The sequence below is a fragment of the Molothrus aeneus genome, chromosome 16, assembly GCF_037042795.1.
Source record: "Molothrus aeneus isolate 106 chromosome 16, BPBGC_Maene_1.0, whole genome shotgun sequence".
In the NCBI taxonomy this organism is placed as follows: Eukaryota; Metazoa; Chordata; class Aves; order Passeriformes; family Icteridae; genus Molothrus; species Molothrus aeneus.
Window position 1 is genome coordinate 7,231,063 of NC_089661.1, and position 23,542 is coordinate 7,254,604.

Genomic DNA, 23,542 nt, shown 5'->3' on the forward strand with positions numbered 1-23,542 from the left:
ATTCTCCTAAAGTTCACTATCAAAACAAAGAGCAAAAGGACCATGAGCCTTTTGCTACCTAGATCATCCCTTATGCTTTACATTTCCAAACATTACATGATGTGCATGAAACTGCTGTCCAGGCCTTCAACAGGCATAGGATTAAACACAATTCATATCAGGAAATTAAGTAATAATAATTAGCACATTTACTAGGTGGAGGCAACCCAGACAAGGAGGTCATTCCTCCGGGGAATGGAAAGAATAAAAAGAAATTTGTGGCTAAATGATACAAAGGTAACAAAATCTATTTTGCACTATATGGCTGGTGTGTAATTTTGGACAGTTGCCCAAAACTGGCACTGGCTGGAGTCCATTTTTTAAAGGTTGAAGCAACATTGTGGGATTGCAAATTTATTTCATATTGAATTCAGACAGCAGGGGAGAAGAGAAAATAAAAACTAGAAGCCATAGAAATTGTAAATAAAAAATAAGTTACACCTATCAAGAGATCCTATATAGAGCTTTTACTGTGAATTCACTGCACATTCATCCTATGTCCAGAAAAATCAAAAAAGCCATTTCACCAGATATTTCAAAAGTATGTGGAGTGTGTACATTGTGTTTTCACACAATATATTACACTGACCAGAGCACAGGCTTTGGAGGAAAGAAAATACAAGAGATCAGAAAATGTAATTTTATTTTCTTTCTGTTATTTAGGAGTTGTTTAGTTTTGTATTTTTTCACTGTAACTAAGTGGAATGGAAGAGGGAAGGATTGACATTGTCATTTGAAGAGAGTCTATTACTATTTTTGCATAGAAAGGACTACTGTTTGTGTTACCCTTTATACCAAGAGTGTACGTAAAACTGGAAAAGAGAAAATAGAAACAGTCATCTTCTTGCTTTTCTCTTACAAAGAGAGCAGGCTCTTATGAAACTGTAAAATACTCATTGAATTGCACTTCAGAAACACCTGGGGCTTGTAAACTAAAGTACTTCAAAACCAGTTTCATCACAAAGATAGAATCTGCTATTTAAATGCTCTGTAGCCCTCTGAAGAAGTCCATCTAGTGCCCAAACCAAACACCAACTATCTTGGTCTTTGGTAATCTTAAGGGAAGTTTCTGATACTGGCATAAGACTTAGTGTGTGTGATAACATTTGGTGTTGTTAGATACTGACCTTTTCCACAGGAGACATCCAGCAGTGTGACACCAAAACCCTCACAAAATTCCATTTCATTCAAAGGAAACCATTTTGGAAGGGGTGATAGATGATCCATTACCACTAGGTATTTTCAGTGTTTGGTTTGTATTTCATGACGATTCTCATCTCAAAATTGTTCATTTTGACATCAGTATTTTTTAAGTGGACTTGTTGTGGAAGATGGTTCATCAAAGCACTGTAAACAGTTTTGTCTCTCCCTAAAAGTAGTGCTAGGTCTGGTTACTAGAACTTCAAATGATATATATTAATGCCATCATATACCACAACAAGAATTGCACCCTCCTGAAATAAACAGGTCACTTTCTATCTGTAAAGTGTTAAAATGCCCAAGGAAGGCACCAGACTACAGTTCTCTGTCTGTACCTGTATCAGAAGAGACACTGAACAGAAATGCAACCTTGTTCCCAGTGTGCACCATACCCTTTCAGGTGTGAAAGGATGCATTTGAAAGCTACAGCAATTGCTTTGTGCCCAAGAAAGTTGGTGAAAGTACCTGTAAATGCAGGACAGGGAGTCTATTGCAGAAGCAGAGGATTGACCAGGGCCAGGGCTTTAGAAATCACTGCTCATATTCTGCCCTTCTCCCTCCACAGTACCATGTGTTATGACAGTGATGTGGGCATAAAGTTGATATTATATTAGTTCCCTTTATGTAGGAAGCTGAAAATTATCTGACTCAAGACAGCTGCCTTGACTGCCTGGACTTAATAGATTCCCTGATCAGGCAGAAAGCTGGAAAGAAAATGAGATTCAGTAACTCGCAGTGGTGCAAGGAGATGTCAGTGGCATATAAGGGATGTGCACAGATAATGTTTTTATGGCACTGACTGTCTCAGGCTTGATCAAAAGCTGCTAATCTTAATACACCTATTTTCCTTGACTTCAATGAGCTTTGGATTGGGCCCTTTGAGAGCAGATATAAGCTAAAAATATTGCAGCACCAAGACCATACAAAGTCAGTAGAGAAATATGATCAAATTTATCATTATAATACTCAGCAGTTTGTAAACTCATTAACATTTGCAGAGAACATGTTGTTTTACCTGTGACCTATAAATTCTGGAAAGCTCAGAACTGCCACTCTGAGAAATGTTGATGGCAAAGGTATTTTGGGGGAAGTATGATGAAGCCATGTGGCATAGTTTAATTGTAGTTGTTATGGGATGCAAATGACAAGTCACTCTGCATCTAAACAATTAGAGAGATTCCACAGAATAGGGTTCAGGTTTGTGAAATTCCATAGGAAAGTGGGAGTCAGGTTAGCAAGGTATTGCCTGCAGATTAAAACACATTCCATAGAGTAGGGACCATTTGCAGTGTCAATGACCCATTAGCAAAAGGGTCAATGATATTAATGTCCCCCATTCCAACTATGCCAAATGCTTTTTCAGGCCTGCTACTCCTGCAGGCAAAATATTCAGGAAATCAACTGATATCCTGAATCTTACAGCCATATATGCAATAGGAATGTATTTGTTGTGTGCATAGAAAGAAATAGAGAAAAATAGAAAAGAGCTTTGAAAATGTAGCCATGTCTTTCTTAATTCAGCTCTTGACTTCACTGCTGAAACTTCCAAATGTGCAGCTGGAGGAAGGGAGAAACAGGAATTTCTGATGTACACATTTGTCCAGTAGGAACTAGATGGAACTGCCAGCTTATTACACATGGACCATTGAACACCAAGCAAACACTACTCTCTCCCTCCTGCATATTTGCAGTGTCTGTGGATTTCCTCATATAGTTACTTATCCTATTAGCTTAAGGAAAAGCTCTAATTGCATTCACATGAAAGCAAAATCTTCAGTATATGCTCTTTCCATTAGTATTCTTCTCCTTTTTCCTATTATCACTTAGGGTTTAACAGAACTCTGAGGATTATAAGTGTATTTTACACTTTGAGTTTGTATTATTATATGATACCAAAGGAAGTAAAGAAAAAATTAAAGAAGTATTTATGAAAAAGAAAATTGTCACTAAAATCTGACTCCTAGTACAGAAACATAGCAGCAGTTTGGCTTCACAGCCCACATGCTGATTATAGGAGCTGCTGGGTAAAATGATAGGACTTGGACATTACAGAGGGTACCTGGACAGATCTAATGGAACTAATTTCTCCTTTAAATCTATGAACCCACCCAGTGCATGCCACTAAGAGATGGTCAGAGCTGGAGGCTGGCCAGTGTGAGCCACTGCTGTGGATCACAGCTCTACCCATTCACTTTTCCCTTTACTTCTCCCCTGTCAAGGGAATTTAGCACTGAGATTGCTTTAGCCTAAAGCCCATTGGAACAAGAGGGAGAAGAGAGAGCACCAGGACTCCACCTTCCCCAAGAGCCCAGGGACTCTGTCAGCCTGCCACAGACCAATTTCCCCAAGTAACAACTCCACCTGAAATGCAGTCTGGCAGTAAAGCTAACATGCTTCTGTTTAAAAAACCTCTATTTTCTTCAGTAAGACCAAGTGTATTAATAAAGTAAACATTTTCTACTAAACACTCTTACCCCTGTTTTAGCAAGTCTGTCTGCCTAAGAGAACAGGTTACTGACACTATGAAGAAACTGGGAAACTTGTTTCTTTCCAGATTATTTACTGCTCAAAGGATTGGAAATCTAGTGACACATAGTTTAGGCTGCAGACTTACAAACTGGCCACTGTTATACTCACTGTGACTGTATTTAAACTGGGGATCCACAAGCACCACATTCTATTTCATCATCCAGTCTCTTAAGGCTTTTTTTCCCCCAGAGCAGTAAGGCAATGTCTAGATCAATTTCAGTAGTAGGAGTTTTTTCATACAGTCAGATTTTATTCTTATTTTTGAACCAACAATGCTAACTAAGCTGATTTCTTCAGTGAATTGCATAAAAATTAATAAATTAGCCTTGGAAATTATTTTAAATGTTAAAAATATTATAATAGCCTTATTTGAAGCTTTATGGAAAACTTTAAGTTCCCCCATTGTCACCCTAAAATGAGCTCCTGATTAGTACCAGTTCCTATTTTTTCAAAGTGTTTATTTTAATAACTGTGTTAACCTGGAATTGCAAGGAAACTAGAAAGTGTTCTCTAGTCAGCAGCCCTGACTGTGGCAGACTGCCAGGATGTTTGTGACCTCTAGAAATCCTTAAGGTTTTGATCAGCATTTCCTTATCCCCAGTACTCTGTTGTTTCTGTTTTAAATTACATCTCAGCATCTCCAGAGTAAGTGATGATGCTAATGTGAGTGATACAACAGACTGTTACAAGCATCCTTGGATTATGAGATGGGTATATCTTGACTTTCTAAACAATGATAGTGTTTATTTTACTATAGCACTGAAATTATTACAGTATTATGCTGATATACATTACACTGCTGCAGGTCAGGCACATTTTTCTAAGATACAATGAATGGAATTTAAAGACTGTCAAAGGCAAGGAAAGACAATACCTGACTGTCCCTGGTCTTGTATCAGGATGAGAATGCTATTTTAACCTTCACTTTGTGTTGCACTAAATCTTAAAATCAGAAGATACAAATTTCTTGACTTTTCTTTGCCTGTAGAGTTAATAGTTCCCACAATTATAAAGCATTGTAAATAATGGGTGAAAAATCTTGCTGCTGCTGCTAAAATACATTTGTTTGCTTCAGAATGTGCAATAAATACATCTAGGGCCTCTTGTGATTGTAGCTGCAGAATATGACAGAAAATTTATCTCTCAGAAGGCATTTTTTGTTCAGATATTCATAAAAAGGTTTTTCCCCCACTAACACTTTAAGGCAAGTTGATAACAAGACAAGGATTCCTTCCATAGCTGGGGAAAAATCCTCCAATGTCAAAGCTGCCCTGAGAATACAATGTGCTATGCATGTTACACATTGCACAGCACATGTGGGGATATAGATCAGTGTATGTAAACTGTGGCAGCTTAAACACACTTTGTGTGTAAGTGGCCTAAATTCAGAAATGTGAAGTGGAATGTCATATTCCACTGTAGAACACATATGGACTTGCAGGTATCCTGAAGTGATCAGGACACTGAAGTGTGAAAGAAAACACAATGATTTGTTTAAAACCCCCATATTTGTTATTCTAAGTCAAGAAGCACAACTTCAAGCTTTCAAAAATTCATAACGCTTTTTCAGCTAGAGTTGGTGCTGAAGCTGAGACAAACATATGCTGTCTTTTCCCATATCACCTTTATGGATCCTTATGCTGCAATCACATTTTAATAGGAAGTTGTTTTCTTCCATGCATTTATACGTGTTTTCATTGTTTTTTAAATTAATGGTGACCTCCAAAAAAGTACGATTTTTTTTCTGTAAATTACAGAGCATCACATAAATTTATATATAGGTGATCACTTTCAGAACCCAGTGTCAGGTATTAACTATTTCATTTCATCTTCTTTGCCAGGATTTCTCTAGAATACTTGCCGTGTCACCAAAACTGTGGCATATCTTCATTACAATTGTCAGGCACAGAAAAGCAGAATCACAAACAGGAAGGCAAAAAAAAAAAAAAGCTTTGATGGGCAAGAAGGAGACTGGGAGAGAGAGCGCTGAAACAATGGTATCATCCACAGGATACTCTGTGGGGTGTGGAGAATGAGATTTTGCCTGGCCTGCTGGCTCAGTCATTAAGTTGTTATTACATTGTGTGCATGATGACACTGGTTTTCAGGCTTATTTTTGCTTACTCGTTTTCTGATATTACTGAACTGTGGCTTAAAAAGAAAAATAAAATATGGTTATTATCCTAACCTCTACTGAATGACATAAGTTGATACAGGGTCAAAATCCAGTCCAGGTAATTTTACCAATGTGGATAATGAGCATTCTGCAGATACAGCTCTGTTCTGGAAGTTCAGTGGGCATTGCAGGCTGCTCCAGGTGCACCACACTACCTAGCTCTGAAATTTTGAATTCTTTTTTAAAAAACAATCTCTGAAACATCTTAAATAGAACAGACTCTCTCCATGTGCCTTCTGACATCTTCTTTGTGGAACGTGGCTGTTCATTGTCATCTTCCTTTGACAGCTTCTCTCATCTCCTATGTTCAATACATCCTCTCTGAGCAATTTACCTTTTCATCTGGAATTTCTTTATGTTAAGGCTATGCTGATCCTCATTCCTGAATTGGATCTGCCAGGCTGGCTGATATTGGATCCTGCGGTTTGCCGAGCCTCGTGTGCTCTGACTGCTGGTGATAGCAGCGCACCGCACTTCAGGCAGCAGTGGCGGCAGCACTCTATGCATGCCAGTTGTAGATATCTGAACATAAATATGATAATGCTGGACCACAGCCAGCCCTGCTCTGGCTTCTGCAACACTGTTCCACAATGTGAAGCACAAAGATAATCTGATGCTCAGAGGCATCCAGCTTGCAGGCAGGCAGACTGGAAAAAAGCTCAGGTTTGCTTAAATGGCCACAGCTCCAATTGTGAGGCCTCGTCATTTCCTATATGGAGAGGGTGTCAGGAACTGGTTCAACATGAGAATGATGTCCATGTTTTAGTCCTGTGCATGATGTAAAAAAAGCTCTCCATGTCTTAATCAGGGGATAGCTGGTGAGAATGACAGTTAGGAGCTTTCACTGGTATCAAATCCACAGGACAGAGCAAGCAGTCTGTGTGCTGCTCACAGTTATCTCACACAGGTCAAGTCTAAGGAAATCCATGGCTGCTATGGCTCCAAGTTACTATGAGAATAGTTCAAAAGGATTCTTCAGATGATGGAGTACTGATCCTGGCATCCTGACTGCCAGGATTCAGTCATGTGATATTGGACTATGACATGCATATGTTCTAGTTTTATTTGCTGGAGTGATAATTTAGATTAAATTATTCCTCTTCTGTTAATTCCTTCCAAGCTGATAAGACTTGTAAGGATCTATATGAGAAGATTTTTCCTAAAGTTACCAGCTCATGGTCACCAACTTGCAGAGTGCACTGATCTCAAACTCTAAATAAGCTACAGGAATATGGGGGAAGTTAACCCATTTCTACAAACAGAGATTTCCCATGGGGAAGTATGCACTTAGGACTTTGCCCTTTGTAATTTTCTAGTTAGCCTCAGGTTGTTTTACACCTTTGCATCCTCGAAGCTGTGCAGTACCTTCCTTCCCAAGAGTGTTACAAGCCATAAAGGAGGATTAATGCAGCTTTTGAACTCCATTAACTATTGCAAGAATTTTCCACTTGGAAGCTTCTAGAATACGCTTAATATCATGTAAAGTAGAAATAAGAATAATTAGCAGCTCATAAACCATCTGCCAAGTTTCGAGCTTGAATTTTCCTCCATGATCTGACCTTCTAACATATCCTGACTTCTTCCAGACTTTCCTGGACAATTAATTTAGACACTACAAAGCAGGCAGACATGTCCCTGAGAAGTTAGTTCTTTGATCCACGTGGAAAAGGATGTACCATAGATTATCCAATCCTTCTTTTCTTTTTTTCCTGGCATTCCCAGACTTTGATGACTAGATCTCACTGTTTGATGATCACAGACTCTCAGAGCAGCATCTCAATACTTATGTGATTTATGGATCCAAACTTTGGGCTAACAATGCCCTGTAGCATTTTATTGTGCTCACTAAATAACTCGAGGTTTATTGTTCTTAAAAGAGAACAGGGTAATGCAATTTTTATTTTGTCTAGCTGTCTGTTACTCCCTCAAGTAACTTTTTATTCCTTTGCCCTTTTTGGTGTTATTGAGATCTCAAGGATGAGATGTTTCTGCAGCTGTTAGGAAAACAAATGGCTGAATGGAGACAAAAGGCTGAGCCACAATCTTTACAGTTGTTTGCTTGGTTTGTTCTGCTTGCTGATCAGTCAGGATATGTAGCCTAGGATGGGCAACTCTGAAAAAATCAGAGATTATTCCCTGGCCAAACAAAATCAAGGAACACAAGAGGAACCTGAGGTACTGCATGTGGGTTATTGAGATGCAGAGGGGAGGGGCACAATCCTCCTCCTCCTGATGAACAGACACGAGAGCTGGTAAAGAGGAAAGGGAAACTTTAGTGTTATTCCAGTGGACAATTTCAGCAGAGTAAAGCACTAAGTTACAGAGACCAGATTTTCATGGACCACTTGCCTTCCTTTCTAAAAATGTTTGGGTGATTTTGACACTTATAAAATCTGAAAATCTCTCCTTATGCATAGGGCAGATAGGTGATTCACACTTTGCAGCATAGCTCTAGTTCTGTGTCTCTGGTTCCAGAAACATCTTCATCTATCTCCCTATGTTTGTAGTAATGATGGAAAAGGTGTCACCTAGGAAATGAAGTGTAGCTTGCAAATAAATATTTCAAAGCAGATTTTCACAAGGAAATGTTAATGGTTCTAAAATGCTAGACTATGACAATACAAGGTCATCATATTATAAACTGATATATACATACATTTGTGTGTGTTTGAAAGGAACCCTGCAGCACTGCTGTTCTTTACTGTAATTTTGTTACTCTGAGAGGAAAGAAACATAATATATTTGCATAAAGTTATTTAGATCTCATTATGAGAGGCATAGGATCACAGTCAGAAAAAAATTAGTCAGCTAATTATTAGATTAGTGCATAAAATTATTAATATAATGAACAAACTGTAGAAAGAGACAGCTTAATAGTATAAGTTGTAGTTTATATGCTTATCCTCTGTATCTGCTAAAATTTGGATATTTTCAAAGCATAAACAATTTTAATATTCTTAAAGATTCAGAAGTTTCTGGTATTTGTTACTGGTTTTGCTACAAACATTTTTATCCAGACTCCGTGCCTGGTCTCTCTATCCCCACACTAATACCTTTGCATGGATAAGGTAACATTTGAGCTTACTGACTTTGATGCAAAAACCTGTAGACACAAGATTAATCCCAGAAACATAGTAAAGAGATGGCTTTATAAGTGAATTTTGCAATTATAGGTCCTAAAGAAACCTTTATTCTAGTTAAACATTTAGGAATAAATCCTCTGCTAATATCTTATCCCTTCTGATTTTATATGGATTCTTGAAGATCTTTTCTGGGGTTAATTGTGTGTGAAAGAAATTATTCCTTTTCACAGACCTCTTTTCTTAAGTGGAGGCCCCTTAGCAAGGAGGAAAAACAAGAATCCAAGAAAAATAAGTGTTAAAATTGTAGGAAAGATGTTATTCATCATTAATGTAAATACTTTTACTTTAAAAATCCTTAAAGAAGTTCATTTAACTAAGTAAAGCATTTACTGGCAATTTCAGTACAGAGCTATGACTGGAAACTTGAAACTGTTCTAACCAAAGTGGTGGCCAGGTTTGTTTTTCAGAAATGATAAGGAATGTTTCCTCATAAAATCAATGGGTGTTTAGAAATTAACTTGAAAATTTACCAAGAATCTGGATTACTCTAGGAGGAATGCAGTTTCCAACCTTAGAGCTTTGAAAAAATGAGAAATAGTTTAAACTGCTGTTATAAATGCAAATTATATTCTTTAAACTAGAGTTACTCATTTGATGAACTAGAGGAAAAAAACCACATTTCTTTCTTGGAAGCTTTTTATAAAATACCATCTCACCATCTCATTCTTTTTAACACAATATTCCTCCATTAATTTGCTTCTGAAGGTAGGAGCACATTGTTTCACATGGCCAAACCCCCCATGCCAGAGCAGCAGAACCAGTCAGGCTGGTCTTGGCCAACACCCCATTGCAAAGGTGTTCACTTGGAGCCCTCAGTACTTGGAGAGGCCTCTGTGAAACAAATCCACAGTGCTCAGTGCACACAGCATTCCAGGAAAATTTCCTTCCATTTACATAAGGGAAAGCTGCCACCTGTGATTCTATTTTGTGCCAGGGTTCAGTGGTTGGGGATTCAGTATCAGCACAAACTCTCCAATTTCTGCCCCCTGGGGGTGACAGCAGTTGTTCAACCACAGCAGCTGTGCTGCCAAAGGGCACGAGCATCCAAGGGGAGCACAAGTTCCCTTGCCCCTGTGTGCACATGACATTTTCCTCATTTGCAGATGCCCAAATTTCCCTCAAATCAGAACAAAAAGGGAAAGTAGATCTAGCTGAAAACTCCTGCTAGCCTCCTGGCTTCTCAAAAGACTTCTCAAGTGGCTCAAATTTGGTAAATTATTTGGTAGTTTTCACTGCACTTTTCCTAACTAGCTTCTATTGCTCTTGCCAGTGAACATTTTTCCTTTTCCAACACTGAACTGTTTAAGCTGTGTTTTGGGGGGTTTTTTGGGTTGTTTTTTGTTTGGTTGGTTGGTTTTTATTTCTTTTTTTGCAAAGCTGTAAGATAAACTTCCTGCATATCCTCTTATCTCTCTCCTTACTCCACATTAACAACAAAACCACAATTCCCCTCGGTAAAGAATGTATGAGGTCCTAAGTGACTTGTAGTGCCCCTGGGTAAAATCCTTGAGCCATTAAAGAGGATGAGAGCTTTACTAGGATTTTTGACCAATCAGAATTTCATCTAATTGGCATAAACTGGCCATTACTCTAAGCACTGCCAAAATCCTGTTTTGTTGCAAGGCTCAGAGTCTGTTCCTACCCCCACATCAGACTGACACCCACAACCACTCTGTACTCCAGGGCTGGAATGGCCGGTGTGTAGTGCCCTGCTGACAAATGAAACACTGGCAGGCATTTGCTGCACTCCCTGTGTTGTGGCATTTGCTGCACTCCCTGTGCTGTGGCATTTGCTGCACTCCCTGTGCTGTGGCATTTGCTGCACTCCCTGTGCTGTGGCATTTGCTGCACTCCCTGTGCTGTGGCATTTGCTGCACTCCCTGTGCTGTGGCATTTGCTGCACTCTGTGCTGTGGCATTTGCTGCACTCTGTGCTGTGGCATTTGCTGCACTCCCTGTGCTGTGGCATTTGCTGCACTCCCTGTGTTGTGGCATTTGCTGCACTCCCTGTGCTGTGGCATTTGCTGCACTCCCTGTGCTGTGGCATTTGCTGCACTCTGTGTTGTGGCATTTGCTGCACTCCCTGTGTTGTGGCATTTGCTGCACTCCCTGTGCTGTGGCATTTGCTGCACTCCCTGTGCTGTGGCATTCCCTGCTGTTCTGGCCAGAACTGCTGGCTGCAGGCTCCCTGGAACAATCCCACCCAGCACCATCAAACAGGGTTTGCAGGCACAGAGGAGCAGCAGGGACAGCAATAGGAGGCACAAGCTTCTGCATGTGTAGAGAATGGGGTGAGAGAAAATAATAAAGCAGTTCAAAAGTGATCAGATTAGCTCTTGAAAAGCAAGGGTCTACATGGCAAAAGCTGGGGTTTTTTTGCTCTTGGCTGCTCTTGTGCTCTGGAGTGTAAAGAGTGAACTAACACAATGAAAACAAACTTTTCAGGGCAAAAACTGCTCTGTTTTTGAGAGTTTATTGTGGACACCTCCAGCTTAACAAGTGCTAACTCAAATAATGTCCAAACTTTGTTATGTACATTCTCTTTTGTATATGCTCTTGGCTGTGTATAGATAGCTATTGATCAAATGTGCATTTGCTCTAATTGACAAGGAGTGAATGGTAAATGGCAATTAGATCATTTTGGATTATGTTGCAAATTCATTACAGGTTCAGAAGTATAGTTATAGCCTTAAGCTTGGGTGAACAGACATGTTGCTTAACTGGATGAGCTGAAACCAAAATTATGTTACTGAAGGAATCTTGAAAGCAATTTAGATGTGATAACTAAAAAATCAAGATTAAATTCAAATCCACATAGTAATCATCTGGGAATGATTATCAATGCAGTTTTGTAGCATGGTTCCAGAGATTTTTTTCCAACTTTTTTTCTATTATAAAAATCAACAAAATAAAATTAGTTCATAAAATATTCAACACACTCAGTTCCCTTCTTGACTTTATCCTATGATAATAAAATTGGAATCAGAGCCAATATGTACATTTCAAGGAAATTTATAATGTAAAGCAGAGAACATAGAACAAAGTACAAAAATCATTTATGATTGAAACTGTAGATTGAAGTTGGGGCAAGTCTCTCCCTGAGTAGCATCCTACAATTGCCTCATAAGGTTGGGATTTGTATTCATAAGCTTTTTAATATATGCAGCCAACCTCTTATTCTTTATTGTGTAACCACTGCACTGATTCTGCTTGGGAAAGTTGGGATGACTGATTGAAAAATTAGGAAGAAATTGATTTTACAGAATGTTAAATTTCTGATGAGAGCATTTTAACATCTAAAATACAGTTTCAAAGTTTTGCACAGCCAAAATGATAAAAAGTAATCTTTATAGCTGTGAATATATTAGTTTAATGCTTGCACCTGCATATGCAGACAGAACTCATCTATTTGGGATTTTACATTTTTGTCATTTTTGTTACCAATCTATGACTTCTGAGACAAAATATGAGGGTGGGAGTTCAAGGATTTAGAGAGACGATTAAGCTCTAATTCAACAGTTAAAAAACATGTTGTCTTGGCATAAAAAAGACAAGCATAGTTTGTATGAGGGCAAACAACAATGAAAGCAAAAGGTAGTTTTTGTTTGCCTTTTAGTGAGGTTATTCTTACCATATTAAAAAATAAGGTGTCTCAGTCTATCCTTCATTTTGATGAGCACAAATCTGGCAGAATGCAACCATAAAAAGGTTGTGTTGATGGTTTGGGTTTTTTTTAAAACATGATTCCTACTAGTTTGGCAGTGTTTTCTGTCCTAGTTTTTGACATCAAGAATCCCAGTGACTTGAAAGACAACAATGGGCATGAAGCACTGATGATGGATATTGCTGGGAATATCTGGCACTGGAAGTTATTCAACAAGGAAAGTATTATTATTTGGTGTGCCTGTCCGATGACAAAATACAATTTTAGCTACTAAATTCAGTAGTATATAATAGGAATAGCACCTCATTAATCAAATTTGTTAAGTAAAATTTAGATTGGAAAGTGAAATCACAAGGGAAACACATCACTGTTTTCCAAAGATATTGAACTTTTCATTTTGTAGATGATAAATATGTCCCTGCAGCATCAGGCAACACCTCAAAGTACAACTCTGCACCCCAATGACAGCAGAATGAGTCTCATCCTTCAGATGTGTTATTGAAGTCTGCTGGTGTGTGACTCAAAGCTGCTATATAATAGTCTAGTACAGCAATCCTCTCTCCTGTCATACCAATACTTTTATTATTTTATTAAATAATCATTCTGCCTTTTAACTGCAGTATAAAATGCAACAATATATTCTTAGTATTTTTTTATTACCATAATGTTAATTCTTGCACTAAAGGATAATGTCAGTGACTGACTGTATTTCTCCCAAATACATTTTACACTGATGAATATGTTTATTAAGATATGTCAAATGATTTCTCTGAATTAAAAGCTGAGTAGAAGTAAATGATAGGATGCAAGGCAGTAATCCAATCTCATTGCTCTTATTGTACAATAAATGAAGAAAGATAGAGCAAAAACTTCACTGTGCAGTTCTAATGGAAATCCTTATAAGCAGCAGAGCTTATGAAGACCTACCCAATACAACCCAAACCTAAAATTGCACCCAGGATCCATGACAGCCTCATGGAGTTTCCAATAAAATCTAACAAAAAATATTTGAGCCCAAAGAAGAGGCCTACTGAACATATGGAATGATGTTAAGTTCAGTTTGATTTGGTTACAAACCCAGTTCCTCAGTCCTGTTCATGCAAAATTTTACATTTAGTATTGCTTTTGCTTTTCATTTTTTTCATTTGCCAGATTAAGCAAACAGGATGATTCCAAAGGCATGGAATTAAATGTTTGGTAAGAGCAATGCCAGAGTTCTAACATAGTACACTTGGTGAAGACTGGTGTAGTTACAAATAAATAGACATTGTGTATGATGTATAGTTACATTTTCAAAATTATCCTGTTTTTGTAAAAATTTAATTGATTAAATCTACCAAGAGTCAATGACAAATGAGATATTTCATTTGTTTTCCTTTTTTTTTTTCCTAAACAACCCCAGAATCTCTCATTTTCAGGTTGTAATTAACTTCCTTGAAAATATTCATTGGTGTTTCAAGAAGTTTCAGAGCATCTTCTCATAAATCAGCATCATGCATCTGAATTAAAATTTGAATGTAAATTAGAAACATTTTATATTAATGATTGTGAGGCTAAACAGAGATTCAGAACTGATTAAACACTACTGTCTTCCAGTGACTGAGTTGCAAGAGGAATGCATTTTCAGACTCTACATTTCCCATACATATGGAAAATTTGGTTTCCACATGGAAGCTCTGGATATCCGGAATGCACTGCTATAGCTGTAGTTATATTTTAAAAATTCTATCACTAATTTGCCAATGCTTTGAAGTTGTAGCAAGATTTCAGTTTAAGTCAGTATGTAGAAATTAATTTAAAGGTTTGAAAAAGTCTCAAGATAGCTGTGACAAAGCAGTTTGCAGCTTCTAACCTCAAACAGAACTTATATTTAAATATACAATATTTCTTTTGACATGGCTGGTGATAGTAGTGTGGGCTTTTACTTGGATGATTAGTGTGTAAAATGTATCATTTAAATGTGGACTTTGTCCTCTTAGCTGTATATTACAGTCAGAATGCCATAAGCAGCTCTCTCCCAGGGTTAACTGAAAGCTAAACTTGTGTTTAGCTCAGGAATTTAATCTAAATTATCAGATTCTCTTAGTGTTAAGGTGTTTCCTGTATAGACCGCAGAAACCCCAGTAAAATGAGTTTTTGCACAGTGGCAGAGAAGAATAAGGCTTTAAATGTAAGCAAGTTCCCAGTATTGCTGACTCCAGTCCCCTCTGTCACTGCAGACTCTTGTGCACCAAGGACACCCTCCAGTTAAGCTGGCCAGTTTATTCTCCCTCATTCTTCACTGTCTTGGGGCACTCCATCAGCAATACTTCTTCACTGCTTCTGTCAATCTGCTCAAACTATCTTTTTCTTGGCTGAAAACTTATTCGTGTTGCTCATCTTTCTACTCACAGAACACGGCCCTGTCTACACAGCTCAACTTCTGAGTCTCTTGTCCTTCTAAGTGAGCAGATTAACAGCTAATTAAACTTTATATAGTTTATAAAGAAGAAAATAGTGCAATTCCTCTGGAACATTCACCCATGCACAAAGCCAGCTCTAAATAAGGATTTCACTGTAATCAGACAACCCAGACACCAAAGAAGCCCAACAATGTTATTTGCTCAGTCCTTTGCATTTTGCAGCCCTCTGTCCACACAAGAGGTTTGGTGGAGCTTCAAGGCCCCTGTGACCAGAAGCACAATGTTACAATAATGCTGCACATCCTCAACAACCACTTCTTCAAAATCATGCAATTAATTGTCCAAAAGTTACTGTGTAAGCAAATTAGTGCTCATGTTTGATGTGCTACCTGAGCTTTACATATGGAACAGCAGGATTTCTCTGTACTGAAGTTTCTTAGTAAGCCTCCCTGCTTATCTCCAATGACCAACAGTAGGAATTACATTTAGGCAATGCAAGACAATGAATCATCTGATTTAAACATGTTATGTATGTTAAACTTAAAAATAATTAATTTGCCAAAGACGACAAAAAAAGCTTATTCACTAGTGATGAAAGACTGAAAAATATTCTTGTGAATTCTATTTTCACAGTGTCAAACTCTTGACAGTTCCTGCCACAGGAAAACACAAGCTGAGCTTCTATGTGCAGAAATGGGGAGAAGAACAGGGATATGCAATACAGAATTTTTATTGTAATGTTCAAGGACTTCAAAAAATATCCTCCTATTTAAATGCCTACTGCCTCAACACAGAAATAAAGAAAAAATAAAAGTTAACTTATCATAAGGCACCAGTTACAGAGATAGCATAGCTTTGTTTTCAACATTAGCATTTGTTGTTAGTCAGTATCCAGGACAACTGACAATCAAATGCAGCAGCAAACACAACGCTGAATATATTTTTTAAAAGGTCATTTTAATCACATGTGCTGCAAATTTTTAGCTAGTATTAAAGCTGGCCATTTGAAACAGTGCAACATTTCCTTCTTTGAATCATGTGTTTAAAATCCACTTTTTAAAATTCAAAATAAAGAAATAATTCATACATGTCAAACTAAATAAGAGCATTTTTCATCTTTAAAAGCTCCTTAATCGATAATTGGCTTTCTTTTAAAATCACCTTTATGGTGGGAGCCTGCATAAATTGTTTAAATTTACTAGTGCAAGGCTGGTTCTTGGGAAATAGTAACAGAGCTTTTACTGATCATTAGGGAAAGTGACTGTGAATTGCACCAACTGAAAGATTTTTTTCACTCTGCTATCACAGATCATGAATCAGAAATAATAGCAGTAATCACGTTTCAGAAATGAGGATGTAGCTATGAAGCCTCCTAACTCCCACTCCATCAGTGTTATAATCCCAACTAGTTAAATAAACCCCTTACTTCTAACACAATAAGTAGAAAAAGAAAAAAAACCAAAACATGAAGAGAAAAGAATACCTTGAGTGGTGCTGCTTTAAGATCCCTTAAAGTCAGAGATGCACATAACAAGTCAAATTCTACAGAAAGATTTGCTTTTGGTTTGATGTTTTTAACATAACTTTTTAACTTTATTTTATTTAACATCTCATGTTAGAAGAATTGAATGCTACACTTTTTGATAGGTATGTGCTGCTTGTTTACAAAGCACCCCACATTCTAATGTGTATGAATGAAGGAGACAACAGCAATCCTAAGAAAGGCACAGTACTGAAAGAAAATTAGGACAACAACCACTAAAGACAATATAGCTTTTACTAAAAATCATCTAGGTTGTCTGGATTCACATGAGCAAAGAAAAACCTGTGTTTCTCAGGAACCTCCAAAATGTCTGTTCTTTTCTGAATATCAAAAAGAAGGGACAAGAAACTGAGTAAACTGCAAGAGTCTGAAAAGAGCTTTTGGCCTTCCACTGGCCTGCAAGCGCTGGCAAATAGCTGCAGGCACCAGAGAAAATCCTTGTCCTCTGGTAACAAAGAGCCCAGAAACAGAAACACACTCATTTTCAGTGTCAGGGATCATGTGAAGTTTGCCATTTTGACAAAAGAGCTTCCCCTCACAAAACACTTTCAGAACGTATTGGCAACATCAGCAAAATGTTTTCAAGAGGACAGAAAGAGCAAATGGACGTTCAAATTAGAACATTTTTAATGATGTTTGGCCTTCAACAGCTTGTCTGAAAGACACAGTATGGAAGGGATATGCAATGACTAAGAAATTCCTCCTGCCCAATTCATATTTATGGATCCATGGGAAAAGTTTATCAGCCTCAAATATTTAAGTCTCCTTATGAGATGGCAAGTAGATAAAAAGTGATAACTTAGAAAACTTTAAAAATGCAAATCAGAGTTTATGATGCAATAATTTTACACAATTTCATTTTCTGTGTGTAAGTAAAGACTATGAAAGCTGTGATTCACTCTGGTTTATTTGCTTATTTAAAAGTATCCCAAAAAGGCCTGTCACTTTTCCAGCACTGGTAGTAGGTACTGTTTCTGTCTGTAATATCCACTCTTGCAGTGTTTCAGAACTTCACTACAAAATTCTGATCTGCTAAGATACTGACCTTGGAAAATTTGCCTTAATAAGTTTCTCTTTATAGAAAGATTTTTTTCCTGCACCATAAATGCACATTTTCAACAGATTTCAGTCACTTGTGATGTTCTGGCTAATTCTAGTAGGTCATTTAATCATGTTTTTCATCAGTTTATGAGAATAGAATGGCAACAAATACAGAACAATCCACTTGCTATGAAGGAAATATATGAAATATTAGTTATAGGATGCCTTGAGTAATTTCACCACTTGAAGCTTTGCACTTAACAATCTAAAATTATTGACTTTATGCATAACATTGATTAAAGACTGAAACAATTACCATCAGAGCTGCTGGCTTCTGAGGTTTCCTTCTGTAGCAGGAATGGCTGAGATGTGTAAGAAGCATTGTTGGGACTGCCCCTATACATGACCCAAAGGATTAGGACAGACCCATAGTAGCAGCAGTGCTTCTGTGTTGTAAATTGCAGTGGTGCAAGAGCTGCCTCTCAGATAATTCTTCCCTCTGTGCCAGAGGGCCGTATTCTGTGTGAGACAGAGGTGCTATGGCTGTCTAGGGTCAGCATAAACCAACATCCCACTAAATGGGTGCTTTTTTCCTTCCTTGATGCAGTACCTATGTGGCCCTGAGCTGTGTTTATATGCAAGAGTTCCTAGAAGCAAGGCTTAAATCTGAATTCAGATCTGAGAAACAATGAGTTTAAAAGGCTTGCTGTGTTATGTTGTATATTGTAGTACATAATAAGAGTTTTAAGCAAAATATCTCAATGTGATCATCACAAAAATCTAGATAAAATCAATGCAGCAAGAACCTCTTCACCTTCTGACTCCTTCATTAACTGGGATTCTGAATAAACACTTCACATCTGAGAGAAAATAATGGACCCAAAGCCCATTACTATTTGGTACCATTCCTGAAACATGGTCACGTGAAGGATCAGTTATCAGCAAGTGATACACAGAGCAAAGAGATGCAGTGCACATTCCCATCCTCATTAACCCTTCACAAGTCCAGCTGCAGGTTCCCCTCCAGAAGTGTTTTTACACAGGTAGGGAGTGTGGGTGTGTGCGTCCCTCTCTGCACTGCACATCTGCACAGCCCCAGGTGGAAGCTGTTTGCTGGAGCAGGGCAGACAGATGAGGTGTCACATGATGAGGTGTCACATCTCCCTTTATTCAAAGGCACAGCTTTAATTCTCTCCCATTACTCTGCAGGGATGCAGATAAGGAATGGCCATCAGCCTCTCCCACAAAGCAGGCAGCAGGAGTGCAGGCAGCACATGGAGCTTTCTCCCATTGTCTTTACACCCTTCCACCAAAAAAAGCACCAATAACTGCACAATGCAGTCCAAATAAAACTCCAAATGTAAGCAAACTTTCTTTCTATAGTTAAGGAAAAGATGAGTGCATATACTTTAAGTGTTTCAAAATGTAAATACCAATGCAGTAAAAGTACATTTGCAGTAAAATGCACATCAACACTGATCTACAGCAGAGAATAAAGCCACCCACTATCTACCAATCTAAACTTTCCTGAATGATACCTTTTTATTTTATAAATATATTGAACTTGATTTAGTAACTAAATCCATAATTTAAGTATATAATAAGATATGGCTGAATATAAGTTACATAAATAAGTATTCAAATTAAATTTTCAGTGGCATTGTTTATCACAAAAGGAATATGTATCTGTGCATGAGAAAGATCTGTATTGTGCTCTAATACAGACTGGGAAATAAGTTGTCTACGACTTCAGAACCACTTGAAATGTCACCATATCTCACCTGAAGCTCCAAGGTGCACTTTTTTCTTGCCTTCAGTAACATAAACATGTAATAGCAGATACAGAACAAAAACATTATGTAAAAATTAAAGTAATAATCTTCTCATCTTTCCCTTGAGAAAATGAAAACCACATACAACTTGATGCTATCCAGCAAGTATTTAATTACTATACTAGTCGATATGATCTAACAGCCTAATGAGACCACTTTGCTACTGGCTGTTACAGCCCTATGAAATGTATTGTTAAATTCAGCTGTAACCACAACAATTGGTATTTTCATGTAACAAAACACAGAATAAGGCAAAGGCTGATGAGCTTAGCAAAAACAACAGGTAGAAGAAGACAAAGATACAAAATCAAGAAAACTAATTAAAACTAAATACAGTAACTAATTTTCCTATTCAAATTTTATTTATCTCACTGTTGCACTAATCTGCACTAGGAAACTAATTTTTTCTGATTCTGAGAAAATGAATATTTCTAATTTGCAAGAACCCAGGTACTGTTGATCCTCATTTGACATTCAGCAATGTTAGTTTCACAATGCTCTTTTCAGTGCCAGCATTCCAGCTATTGCGAAAGTTAAAATGCAACTTACGGAGGTTATTTGGAGGAGGTCTCGTCTCCATGTTTTCATAATGCTGCACGTGTACTACAATGTTTAGATCTCTTTCCATATGATCTGTTGTACAAGGACCTTGAGGTCGCATAACATCAGCAAGAGCCCTGAAAACCAAACAAAACAGAATGAATCTGCAAAATCTGTAAGACATGTACAATATGTTCCAAGATCTATTTCAGTTTGCGATGCAGTCGATCCTAATGTCTGCTGGAGAAACCAGCTCCCTTCACAGCAAATGCATTGTGAGACTTCACACCTAAGGCTCTTTTTAGGTTGTCTTACTGACAACCTAAAGTTGCTAGAACTAAAACACAGAAACACATTAGGTTGTTTAGGTATCTTGGCTTTGGAGGAACATAATTTTAGCTCCTTGAGCTTGTAGAATTCTGCCACTGCATGTGCTCAGTAACATTAATTGCCATCTTGGTTAAGGTGAGCACCTCAGCACCTAGCTCATGGCTACACCTTTCACAAACTGCTTATTTTCACACTTAGATTACCAATTTCAAAGGAAATTCTCACACGTGCATTTGTAATTAGCACACACCACACAGTGGTCTTCACAGTTTTCATTCCAAAATGTCACTCAAGTTGAAAAGTCATATAACTTCCATGTAGAAGTCCAGTAAGCAGGGATTTAAGGATTTCTTATCCAGATGAGGAGAATAAAAGGTCTTTCTCTAACTTCTGTGAGTGTCCTAGTCTTTAACATAGAGCAAAGCTTGCACAGGAACTCTCCCTGCTCCTTTGAAGGCAGTTTGGAAACAGGATGAAAGCTTTGTGCTAGCATACAGGGAGTAAGCAGAAGGTTCCTGAGTTAGGCCAGGCCCAGGCTGGTGCTGCCAGGGGGCTGCCCTGCAGGGCTGCAGGCAGTCAGACAGACAGACAGACAGACCAGTCCTGCTCTGGGGACTGTGTAAGGACCAGTTCCACTGCCCAGTGTCCTGCTGGCTGTGGGTTTGCCCTGCAGGGCTGCAGGCAGTCAGACAGACAGACAGACAGACCAGTCCTGCTCTGGGGACTGTGTAAGGACCAGTTCCACTGCCCAGTGTCCTGCTGGCTGTAAGGGCATCCTTAGGCACACAGATAAACACACAAACCTGGATCAGCCCTGTGGAGCCAGAGGTACTGACCAAGTTTGAAGCTCTAAAACTACCCACAGGGCCACATCTAACTCTGCCTGTGAGTCTGTGCTGTCCTGCCAGAGTTCCATAGGAGCAGGATCAGTCCTTACCTGTGTGCCAGAGCTACCTGCTGAACTACTGTGCACTAGGAAATAATTGGCCCACCTGCAGGATCTGTTGCCTTCAGCAAAGGAAAGCTTTGTATGTGCAGTATGTGTTACCAGTGTCTTCAGTGCAAATCTTTTCTATTCAGGTCAATGCATAATGGACCATTATTTAGCTCCTTTTTGGTTTATTGTTTTTAATTTTTACACCTCTTGAGCAATTTTTAAGGGTGTGGACACATTTTCTGGGCACTATGCCCAGTTTAGTTTAATTTTCTACAAAATTATATACAGTGTCCCAGATACTGCATCAAGAAATACTGGCTTATAAACTAATATATAAATAAATAAATAATAAGCATATTCCATGGCAAGTGCCATCTAGTTCCTTCACTGTACTTCTGTGACATTATGATTTCTCAATCAAGCAGCCCTATACTTTCAATTATTGTAAAGTAAGTAGCTTCCTTTAAGTTACAGAGAGAAATCCTGAGCTGGATCTTGTTTTCAGATTGCTGGAACATTGCTTGGGTACACAGCTGAACAATACTGATGTTTTCTTGTGTTTATGACTAACATTATGTTATTAAGATATTAGATAGAGTTGTGATCAACATGTTAGAGAATACTCTGTTGATCCTGGAAAAGGTCAGAAGACAGTAACCACATGATTAATGGTATCAGAGTAATGCTCCCATTTGAAGCAGTGCTTAGACTGCAGAAATAGCAGAGCTGGCCTACATAGCAGAATAATAAAAATTCAACAGAAGAGATCTCACAAAGACATGTAGAAATGATGAAAAAGGAAAGCATTATATTGCAAAAACAATTTAAAATAAGTGGGGACCAAAACCATTAATATCTAGTCAATTTATGCAAATATCTCTCTATACAGAGGAAATTGTTGACATCAGTATTAATTCTAATTCCAGAGGCAGGTGAACATTTCTGTGGGAAGGGAAAGAAAAAGTAAATGAAAGTTCCTAACTCCAGTGTGGGAGTCAAAACTGTGAGATCTAAGTATTTCCCCACTTTGTGAGAGTGGGTTTTCAGAAATCCTTTCCTCATTGCTCTTAGTCTGATGGTAAATATTGTTTGCTGTAGACTTTAAATAACACCCTGTATGATGGCAGATGAACTACTGCCTGTCTATGAAAATGCTAAGTTTTCTACCAGTTCAGGGTAGCTTTTTTCAAATTATTTTCAAGGAATTACCTGTCCAATTCCTCCTTCTGTATTAAGAAAAGATTACTCAGCATCAAGTTCTGGTTTTAATAACACAGCACCTATACTGTGTTAGCCAAACTCATACAATCTTCTCAGGGCAGAATAGCTCCTATAACTGAGAGCATGGCCTTATTCTCCACTGATGTCAGAGAGAGTTAAAAGTGTGTAGCAGCTTCAGTATCACTGAAGTACAAAGGAAATGCTGTACCTGCATTTTGTTCTTTTAGGGATTTGCCCGTATAATGAAATGGATAAAGGGAGGCTTGTTCCCCCGTACATGACAAAATCCTTGAACAGATGTTTGCTTTGAAAAATTCCACATTGGCCAGGAGACTTTTAAAATACCTTCATGCATTTGTCTCACCTAAATATAGTCATACAGATTTTGTTCATTATCTAAAGAAATTGTTATAGTCAGTCCCATTGAAAAGTTAAGCTTTTCACAGAGGGTCTTTACCTACACCTATTTACCCACTGGATGATTTTTTAAGGAAATGCAAAGTGCAAGATAATCTCCTAATCAGGAAGCAGAATCATTAAGACCTGTGCAGGGATATTGGCTGTAGTATTACAAAAGTGGAGAAGTGTTACCTATGTAGGAGTTCAAGGCCAAGAATTATCCAAGTATCACAAAACTTCAGCATTTCTCTTGCCATAAGATTTTTCTTTTTGGATATGTAATACTGGTCTGGGATGTTATAAAGCATGTGGAGCCAGGCATTTCCCTTATGGGTACAAGCTGAAAGAAGCTGAAACACAGAGGTTAATTCATGATAGGTCACTTGTCATACTTTGCCTCCAAAACTGGGTCAAAACCCATAAGGGAAATAATTTGACACATTGGATTCAGGATTTTGGCAAGTCAGGCCATTTTTGGCCCCAACTACGTGTCTTTTAAATGATCAATAAAAGACTTCAGTCCTGAGCTCAGCACTGGGCACTTTCT

General features: G+C 38.1%; 1 protein-coding gene across 2 annotated transcripts in view; it reads right to left on the reverse strand.

Annotated features, from left to right (window-relative positions):
• Window positions 1–23,542, reverse strand: part of SHISA9 (shisa family member 9) — a 178,506-nt gene that overhangs the window by 149,455 nt on the left and 5,509 nt on the right. For both annotated transcript variants that reach the window (XM_066561023.1, XM_066561022.1), the window contains one exon: window positions 20,118–20,245. In XM_066561023.1, coding sequence (XP_066417120.1) covers window positions 20,118–20,245 — 128 coding nt within the window. The remainder of the gene's footprint in view (window positions 1–20,117; window positions 20,246–23,542) is intronic.